Below are 10,568 nucleotides of genomic sequence, written 5' to 3'. Positions count from 1 at the left end.
TGACGATAAAGAACTCTTTGAAGACCAGACATATCTTCACCTAATCCACCACCAAACACTACCATAAAGAAAATTATTTTATACAATAAAATACTGATGAATTATCATACACAATAAAAGACATCACGTATGTACAGGAAAGGAAGCTACTTACATTAATGTAATGATGATTGGAGAAATGACATTCCCCATTAACCATGCACACTTACATTCACCCTCACATACATAAAGACCATACCATATACAAAGTTCATTCACAAGCACTTTCGTGTCAGTCTGCTGCCAACTATGATAAGCCGCATTTTTTCAAAATGAGTTCTTCCTGTAGTAGAAAAATTTTAAAAAACACAAAAATAAATTAGTTTTACTTGGCAATGGGGAGTGGCCGGCCAAAGGTAGTATAATTACTGTTCACTAACCTCAGTCATCCTCATCTTCTTCATCACTGGTTACATATTTGCGAGATCGTTTCCCTTTTCTTCCTTTTGATGCATTCGAGGGACGACCTCCCCTCTTCCCCCTTGGCCGTGATTCCTGTTCAGATTCTTCATCTTCTGAAAATCCCCAAAAATAGAAATTAAGCATAAGAGAAAAAAAAAAGATTACGAAAATAGAGTACCTTTTGGACATGTTTGTTTGAAATAATACAAACCATTATCAGACTCTACTGCTTGTTCCACTTGTTGACGAGCATTAGTGAAAACAGATTGAAGGACAATGGAGTCTTCGTGAATTAAAGATTGTTCCTTATTATATAACTGCGCATTTTTGCACAACTGCATAAAGTCCTTTTCTAGGTCTTCCATGTCACAGTACTGAATAATTAAATAGATTAGATTAGATGAGAATGCATAAAACCAGATTAGATTAGATTCAAAACATTACTATACACTTACTTTAGCGTCATCAATGCGGGCTACAATTTTCTTGATATCAACAGGCTTCTTAATTACTTCATAGTAATCTGGAAGCGCCTTCCTAGATGGAAGCTTCATAAAAGGTTCACTGAGAACTCTACCATCCTCACTGAAAATGGGGATAATCATTAGTCATGATATTGTTTTAGACAATACTAGAATGGTAGTTAAAGGGAAAAGAAATTGACATTATGCAATACCTGTCAGAATGTTTGATGACCACATCCATTATTTTTCTCATTTGCCTTTTGGTTTTGGAGTCAAGAGTTGTGTTCTTAGCCACATTACCCCGTTTCTTCTTAGTTGAGAGAGGCTCATCTTCATCATCTTCTTCTCCCTCCTTCTTTCGTCTCTTGCGACCCTTCTTTGCAGGCGGACGCCTCTCTTCCTCTTCTGTTTCTTCATCCTCAAAGTCTCCAAGATCATCAATGGCCTATAATAAATAAGAAAAATTAGATCGATTTTCTTTTTTACATGCCTACAGAATAAATTAGCTTCAACCTCAGCGCTTGTGGAAAATTTTACCTTAAGCCATTCCCTCTCAGTCAGGCTATCTGTGTAATCCACCTCCTTCCTCTGGCGAGAACCCCGGCCGAGCACCTCAGGTGACTCCTCATCTTCATAAGCCAAGCGTTCTAATTCTTCATCTCCCTTCAGGAGCCATTCAGGCAATTCACTTTCATCAACAAGACGAGACTGACGACCACTTCCGCGACTTGCTTCTTCACGCCGCCTTTCTAGGTCCATCTTTTGGAAAAGTTCAAACTCGTTCTCTGAGCGAGCCAACATCTGATTGACCACCTCATCATCAGGAACCTCATTTTCCTCCTGTAACATAAATAATTTACAATATTAAACATTATTCTAAAATAACTACAATGAATCATATCAGTTTCATCATAGGAAAAAGATTTACCTCATCTTGATCATCATCTTGATGCAAAATAGTTTGCAAGAATTGCTGTCTTTCAGATCCTGTAGATTTCTGATCAAACATACCAGCTTGAATAACTTTCTCATCCATATTAAGCTTGTATCTAGCAGCAGCGAGAATTCTCTCCTCTACTGAATTTACTGTCATAAGACGCAGCACTCGGACTTCATTTTGTTGACCAATACGATGAGCTCGATCTTGAGCCTGTAAATCCTGATGTGGATTCCAATCCGAGTCAAAGATGACAACAGTATCTGCAGCTTGCAAGTTGAGACCTAAACCACCAGCACGAGTACTCAAAAGGAACAAGAAGTAATCAGAGTTGGGATTGTTGAATTTCTTGAGCAGATCTCCTCGATCTTCAGCTTTAGTTGTACCATCCAGACGCAGGTAATTGAAATTACGCCAGTTCAAATAATCTTCCATAATTGTCATCAGTTGAGTCATTTGACAGAAGAGAAGAACTCTGTGATTAGTGGCCTTCAGCTTGGGAAGAATGCGGTCAAGAAGCTCAAATTTGCCTGATGTTCTAAATAGTTCTGGTCCTTGAACAACACCCCCATTCATATCCAAATGTTCACTGTACTTCTCTTCAATTTGTTGGAACATGAATGGATGGTTGCACAATTTACGTAACTGCACAATTGTGTTCATCAGGGCCTTGGTACCACCCTTTCCTTGCTTCCCTCGCTCAGTACCATCAGTAAGAAGAACTCCCTTGCTCTGCATGTGACGATAAAGAACTCTTTGAAGACCAGACATATCGCATTTCACAATGTATTCTACCTTATCTGGTAGCTGTGATTCTACTTCCTTCTTTAGTCGTCGCAGAAGGAAAGGTCTCAAAACTTTGTGCAAACGCCGAATAATCAAAATAGTTTCTTCTTCGTTTAACTCTACCTTCTCACCAGTTGTGGCAAAAGGTGCATTGAACCACTGTTCAAAAGTACTCACAGATTTGAAAATTGAGGGAAGCAGGAAATTTAATAATGCCCACAATTCAGGTAATTTGTTTTGGAGGGGTGTTCCTGTAAGGAGCAGACGATGGGGAGCAATATAATGGGTGTTCAGAACCTGGGTAAGCTTGCAGTGATGATTCTTCATGCGATGACCTTCGTCAATAATCATGTACTTCCAATGAATTTTAGCTAGGATTGCTTTATCTTTGATGACATATTCGTAAGTTGTGAGAAGAGTGTTGAACTTTGTGTTTCGCATTTGAGCCTGAAGAGATCGTCGTACTTGAGGAGACCCTTTGTAGGCTAGGCAGATCACAGAGGGAGCCCACTTCTCAAATTCAAGAACCCAATTAGACAATGTGGACAGTGGAACAATGATGAGGAAAGGTCCATTTACTTTCTTTCGTTCCATTAAGTAGGTGATGAGAGCAATTGTCTGGATCGTTTTACCCAAACCCATCTCATCGGCCAAGATTCCATTCAAATTATTATTGAATAAAGAAACAAGCCACTCCAAACCTTTAATTTGATACTCTTTAAGTTTTCCATTGATGAGTATATCAGCTTGTTCAGTAATTTGTTCATGAATAGTATGAGCAATACTATAGTATGTGTGTTCTTCTCCTTTCTTTCCATATTCATCATCTTCCACCTTTGGTTTGGAGATAATGCCTTTCTCCTCCTTACCACCCTCTTTGGATGCTTCACCATCTTTGGCTTTCTTTTCAGAAGATTCTTCACCATCTTCTTCATCTTCAATAAGTTCATCAAGGCATTCCCATCCAGGGTTGGCCTCAAGCCACTCATCCACCTCACTTGCCAATGGTGCATCCTCACCAGACAATTCCTTACCAGAAGCAATTTCTCGAACAGTTGTCCTGAAGTCCTCCTCTTCCTCATCTCCATCTTCACCCCCATGAGAATCTTTGCAATCTTCAGCACCCTCTTCACCCTCAGGTTTCCTCCTCCTCCTTCTCCTCCTCTTCACATTGGTCTGTTGCTTGCGTTTCTGGTCTAACTTGTGTTGTTTTACCATCTCAGTGAGATTTCCAATGTACTCATCAGTCTGAGAGAGCAAGAATGCCAAACGCTTGTCTTTCTTTTGATCAATGAGTTTTCTGTAACCTTCTTCATCCTCAGCCATTAGACGTCGCATACGTTCCTTCTCAATTCTCTCTTGTTCCTTCTTTTGTTCACGTTCAGCATTGGCATGATAATTCATAAGTGCCTTATTCAGACGGCCAGCTTTGGCCAGGTTATTACGGTGGAATTCTTTAAAGTCTTTGCCATGCTGTAGAATTGTGTCAAGGTATTCCTTATGTCTCTGCCGACGTTTCCTTTCTGCTTCTATCTTGAGCTGCTTCTCTAACTTCTCAGTGGCACGTGCCTCACGCAGTCCTTGACGCTTGGTTCTTTTGTACAATTTTATGTTATGAGCCGTCTCAAGAGTAGTCATTTGACGGGTGGATGCAGCTATTTCACTTCGTAACTGGCGTTGCAGATTGAGAACCTTTAGTGCTCTCAGTTCAATCTGTGCCTGCATTTTATCTTCTTCTGAGAGAGTGGGAGGCAGATTGCTCAGTACTTCAATTCTCATCTGAATACGCTCAGCAACTCTCCTCTCACGATCGTCCAGCGTGACGACAGGGTCGATTCCGCATGGTTTCGGCATAGATGTGGTCCGGGCATTCTTGCCCATGATGCTCCCCGTGTTGCTCAGAACTTGTTGTTGGATTTGGTGAGCTCCCGGAGGCAGGCCAGCCTGCTGCATCTGGGGATGTACAGGCATGCCCGGTCCGATAGGGCCCTGGTGAGGCCCCATGGCGCCTCTCTGCATGCTCATCATGGGCCCCATGGGTCCCATTTGTCCCATTGGACCCATTTGTCCCATGCCCGGGTGCATCGGACCGCCCGGGTGACCACCAGGATGACCTCCGGGATGACCGCCGGGGTGACTGCCGGGGTGCATCGGTCCACCATGCTGACCCATTGGAACCATGCCACCTGGGTGACCGGGATGCCCCGGATGTTGTCCCATAGGACCACCTATAAATGGGGAAACGGTTAAGTTAGTGAAACATGCGACGACAGGTGACTGGTGAATTGGGTAGCAGGAATGGGGCGCACCTGGATGGGGTCCCATTGGTCCGCCGTGCTGTCCAGGATGGGGGCCCATCTGGCCCATGCTCATCGAGGGGTGTGGAGGGTAGCCGGAGGGGTGCATGGGTCCGCCAGGGTGCATGGGACCGTGCGGGCCTTGAGATGGAGGTCCACCTGGTCCTCCAGGCTGACCCTGAGGCGGAATCATGGCGCCCTGCAACGGGCACAACAACATGGTAAGATCAGAGGTACAGTCACGAACCGGCGGCAAAAGGCGTTTATAGTTTATACTTGTCAAAAGATGAAACAGAAGCAAGGAAGCGAGTACTCACATTGGTGTACGACCTCACCTGGTGAGGAGGTCCCCCGGGCGGAGGGGTGGGTCCAGGGCGCTGAGGTCCCGGAGGCATCCCACCAGGCCCAGGAGGCATACCACCAGGTCCAGGAGGTCCTTGATTTGGTCCCGTAGGAGGCATTCCGTGAGGCCCAGGTCCTGTGGGGGGTCCTGGTGGGCCCTGCGGGCCACCAAGATTTGGAGGTCCTTGAGGCCCTTGAGGAGGACCCTGGGGCGGTCCTTGAGGTGGGCCCTGGGGTGGGCCCTGAGGTGGTCCTTGCGGTGGTCCTTGCGGTGGTCCTTGCGGTGGTCCTTGAGGTGGGCCCTGGGGCGGTCCCTGTGGTGGTCCTTGGGGCGGACCCTGGGGCGGACCCTGTGGTGGTCCTTGCGGAGGACCCTGAGCAGGGCCTTGAGGGGGGCCAGAGAGAGGAGGCGTTGGTGCTGGACCGGGCTGCGAGGGACCTGGAGTCGGAGGTCCTTGTGGAGGACCCTGAGGTGGACCGCCAGGCGGGCCGTGTGGGCCGTGTAGTCCATGTGGTCCATGTGGCCCATGCGGAGCGTGCGGGCCGTGGGGTCCATGTGGCCCGTGGGGTCCATGTGGTCCGTGGGGGCCGTGTTGTCCGTGGGGAGCGTGGAGTCCGTGTGGTCCGTGCGGGCCGTGGGGGCCGTGGGGGCCTCCGGGCATCATGGAGAGTGGACCAGTTGGAGGTCCGGTAGGCGGACCAGTCAGTGGACCTGGTGGGGGTCCTTGTGGAGGACCCGCTGGCGGGGCTGGCGAGCCCGAAGGCGGTGGACCGGATGGAGGTCGGGGAGGTCCTGATGGACCTGGAGAAGGTCCAGGAGGCCCTGGCGGCGGTGTCCTTGCCGGCCCGGGAGTCGGCGGCCCGTGTGGAGGGCGCGGTGAGGGTGCTCCGTGAGGCGGCATGGGCCCGGGCGTGGGCGGGCCGGAGGGAGGGGCGCCGGGCGTACTCGGAGCAGGGGGATGAGCTGGGCCGGGCGAGCCTGCAGACATGGAGAAAGGGTTAGAACACTGGCTGTGCACAGCAACAAAGTTAACTTCAATGCAAGTCTAAAATACACATGACAGAGATTAAATATTTAAGGAACACCTAAGATGTTGGCATGGGAAACAAAACTGCACAAAATAAAAAAACACTGAAAGGAAGGCTGATACAGTAAAAACAAAAATCAACATCAATGAAATAGGGTACCATTCTCATTAGGCTACAAACAGGAATATTCAAGAGAAAGCAACATAATACTCTTCTACACATATGCAAAACAAATGGGAAGCTAAGATTACTTAGTTTGCATTTCAAGTTCTAAGTGGCCTGTTTTAACAGACAACAACAATGCCAACTTTCAGATGAAGGCAGATTTGGTTAGTTTGAGAGGGAATTCGAATGAAATGCAGACTCTGAATGGAAGATGCTACTACTTCAATTTCATGCAAAAAAGATGTATTATCATATTTGCAGAAAATAAGCATGTAAAGTAAAAGAAACATGCACTTTACTTTAGTATAAGAAGCTAGAATAAGTATATAGTTCTTGAGGGATTTGTTAAGATTTGGTTGGTAGGGAGATTTTAAAAATCAAATGACAAATTTTTTAGAAGAACTTCAATCAATGGACTACAAATAACACACAATAATAGGAAAAGGATTTTAGTAACTCTGTAGCCTTGTACTGGTAGTCCTATACATGCTAAGGATTTAAGATGAAAACTGATTTGGTAGGGGAATTAATAAAGTGAAAGGTTTCCTGTAATTTGAATGTCAACCCTGTGGGGATGAAAAAAGATTCATCATGAGACAGACAAAATAACAACCAGCACCGCACTTGTACAAGATAAATTAAGATCACTTAGTCCCAACTCACAGCCTAGATATTTAGAGGGGAAAGGTGTTTTACCAAAGGGAATGTGTGAGAGACCTTTAGTGGATTTTGTGTTTATGTCCTGACATTCATTTTCAAAATACAAAAAAATTGAGATAAACATACCGGCACAGTAAATAATTAAAAGCAAAAACATTAAAAATGACCTAGAGCTCAAGAGAAAAAAGAAAAAGAACTCTAAAAAAATAATTGAAACATAAAGAGCAGCCCATGTCATCAAAATGATAATAAAATAAAGTGGGAAAAGTCTAAAACATGACATACCAATATGTGCTTCCGGCACACTACCTCCCTCCAGTGAGGGTCCCACTGGGGATGGAGCTCCAGTCGGACCCGCACTCTCGGAGGGGCTCCGGGGCGGGGCGGGCGAGCCCGGGGCCGGGGCGTCCGCCTCAGGGGACGTCGAGGGTGCGTCGGGGGGTGCGTGCGGGTGTGTGGAGGGGGATGAGGGCGCTGCTGGGGGCGACACCGCCGACGCCGCGCGGGGCGACGGGGATGGGGACGGGGAGGGGCCCTCCACCGCTTGCGGAGAAGGCTGGAGGTGGCCGCTGGCCGACGGAGGAGAGGGTTGCGTCGGCGAGGACTGCGAAGAGGCTTGAGGCGACGGCTGACGGGCCGCTTGGGGCGATGTTTGTCGAGAGCTCTGTGGCGATGTCTGCCTCGCGGCTGGCGGGGGCTGTGGGGGCTGCTGGAGCGGGGCACAGGGGTGGCCGAGGGGCACGTCGAAGGCGCTAAGGCCACCGGGCCCACCCTGGTGGTGCGGGCCGTGCATGGGGCCAGGGCCGTGCAGGCCGTGCAGGCCAGGTCCGTGCATTGGGCCTGGCCCGTGGAGGCCGTGCAGCGCGCCGTGCGGTCCCATGTGAGGTCCGTGCAGCGGCCCGTGCCCGTGCCCGGGGCCGTGCATGCCGGCGTGCCCGTGCGGGGGCCCGTGCAGCGGCGAGTGGTGAGGGCTCGGGCCACCGTGGTGCGGGGGGCCGTGGTGCAGAGGACCGTGGTGAAGCGGCCCGTAGAAGCCATGGGGCCCGCCGTGAGGACCCCCGTGAGGACCGCCGTGGGGTCCGCCGTGGGGTCCGCCGTGGGGTCCGCCGTGAGGACCACCGTGAGGACCACCGTGAGGTCCACCGTGAGGTCCACCGTGAGGGCCACCATGGGGAAGGCCATGAGGGCCCCCATGCGGCCCGCTGTGAGGACCGCTAAGGGGCCCACCGTGCGGTCCTCCGTGGGGTCCGCCGTGAGGACCAACATGGGGTCCGCCGTGGGGTCCGCCGTGGGGTCCGCCGTGAGGTCCTCCATGAGGACCACCATGAGCACCACTGGGACCAAGGTGAGGGCCATGTCCGTGAGGGCCGCTGTGTTGCGTCGGCCCTCCCTGCGGACCTGGTCCAGGGCTTGGCGAAGGTCCACTGGGAGGTCCCGGTGACGGCCCAGGTGAAGGTCCAGGTGAGGGACCGGGGGGAGCCGTCGTTCCTTGAGGAGACATTTGACACACTGGTTGAGCTTGATTTGCTTGCGGCGACACCTGTGAAGAGCCCTGGTGTGGGCCGTGAGCCGTATGGGGGGTCTGAGGTGGAGTAGGTGGAGGTCCCTGGGTCGATCCTGGACCTGGAGAAGGTCCCTGCGACGGACCTGGAGAAGGTCCTTGAGATGGTCCTGGAGAAGGTCCCTGAGGATGTGGAGATGGACCTTGGGGATGCGGAGAAGGCCCCTGAGGATGTGGAGGGGGTCCCTGTGGTCCAGATGGGCCACCTTGGCTTTGAGAATGCAATTGGGAGTGGCCCTGAGGTGATGGCCCTTGGTGTGGTCCATGAGACAGGCTGTGAGAATATCCGTGAGACAAGCCATGCGCAACACCATGAGGCAGGCTATGGGATGGACCGTGAGACATATTGTGAGATAGACCGTGGGATGGGCCATGAGACAGACCATGCGAGTGGCTGTGAGGTAAACCATGAGAGTGGCTGTGAGATGGACCATGACCCATATTTTGCATGTGGCCCTGAGACGACATGTGACTGAAGCTTTGGGAAGACCCTCCGGTCATACCTGGTGCACCTGGAGTACTTGGAGTGGAGGGGGGCTGGCTCGTTGCAGGAGTAAGGGGTCCAGGGCCTGTTGGAAAAACACAAACAATAAAAATATATACAACATTCACAAATGAATGGTGTAAAGCAAGTCGATGATAAAGATCATCATCAAACAAATATCTTTAAACATATCTAATTTTGTTACATTGTTTTTTTTTGTTTAACAGACACTAACCACTTGGACCTGTGGGAGGCTGCTGAGGACCTGGAGTAGGTGGTCCTTGGTGCGGCGAAGGTCCAGACTGAGGTGGTCCTTGTTGGGACGAGGGTGTTTGTCCAGATGACGAGCCAGGACCAGAGCCTGATCCTGGTCCAGGAGAAGCACCGGGTCCACTTGGTGGACCCACAGGCTGCTGGAAGCTCGGAGGTGTTGGGCTCTGTGTTGAAGGAGGTGCTCCTTCCATAGGTTTGCCAGCAGCTGCCAATCGAGGATGTGGAAGTATCTGGAGACTTCTCACCACATTCCGGTATGTCATGATTTGGAAGCGCAGCATATTGAGCTGGGCTGCCGATAGTTGGTACTTTTGAGGCATCTCTCCTTGTTGGGCACCAAAGCCCTGGAAAATAAATAAAAGGAAAAATAATTAAAATTCTGGAGGATACTTCCTCAGAATGGCAAGCAATACTTTTCCACAAACCAAACTTTTCTGAAGTATTAAAAACATGTCTACATACGGGGAAATAACACAAAATTAAGTTTACTAGGATAGCATGTAATTATTTATATCAACATTTGGGAGACCAATTACATACATACTCTCATTTGTAATTAGAATCTCTCTTTTATATGAAACAACTGATTACAATTTCATTTACTATATTAACTGCAAATAAACTTTCCATGAGATGACAGTATTACGACAAGTCAGGTTTATCATGCAATAGGTAGCAAGCATTAAAACTCACTATTTCAACAACAAAAAATATCAGGGATATACTGGTCACCTACAGTATAGTCCACAAAATGGAAAAGCTAGAGGATGCAATGACTTTTACACAGTATTAAATACACCAGCATGCAAAATCATCATCGCAGACATGGGATGACACAGCAAAACACTAAGGAAATGGCATCGCAGTGACTGAGAAAACTACCATTAGGACCACAAAACATCTCTACCGCAAGGACTTAATAATACGGACCTGCATAGGGGGACGTACACGCATCATCATCTGTGAATAGCGAGGGTCTTCCGACATACCCTTGTCCTCCATTGAATCCACACTCCGCTGCAGAGCAGTAAGATTTTCGTTGCCACAACCCTGCCAACACCAATTGTGTTTTCCTTCATCTGTCATTCCTCAACACTCCCCTCTATCAAACCCTTCTTATTTTTAAAAA

General features: G+C 48.9%; 1 protein-coding gene across 1 annotated transcript in view; it reads right to left on the bottom strand.

Annotated features, from left to right (window-relative positions):
* LOC113215436 (ATP-dependent helicase brm) overlaps positions 1-10,489 on the bottom strand; it is a gene marked incomplete at its 5' end in the record, with an annotated part of 24,345 nt that extends 13,856 nt beyond the window's left edge. Inside the window, 12 exon segments of the mRNA XM_052277553.1 lie at positions 41-322; positions 420-554; positions 653-815; positions 897-1,026; positions 1,118-1,350; positions 1,443-1,745; positions 1,834-4,856; positions 4,938-5,124; positions 5,243-6,246; positions 9,186-9,251; positions 9,402-9,783; positions 10,370-10,489. Coding sequence (XP_052133513.1) covers positions 421-554; positions 653-815; positions 897-1,026; positions 1,118-1,350; positions 1,443-1,745; positions 1,834-4,856; positions 4,938-5,124; positions 5,243-6,246; positions 9,186-9,251; positions 9,402-9,783; positions 10,370-10,489 — 5,745 coding nt within the window.
* Positions 10,490-10,568: the final 79 nt, after the last annotated feature.

Source organism: Frankliniella occidentalis, unplaced genomic scaffold (genome assembly GCF_000697945.3).
Source record: "Frankliniella occidentalis isolate FOCC.00 unplaced genomic scaffold, Focc_3.1 Scaffold11, whole genome shotgun sequence".
NCBI lineage: Eukaryota > Metazoa > Arthropoda > Insecta > Thysanoptera > Thripidae > Frankliniella > Frankliniella occidentalis.
This window is presented reverse-complemented; position numbering and strand designations above follow the sequence as displayed.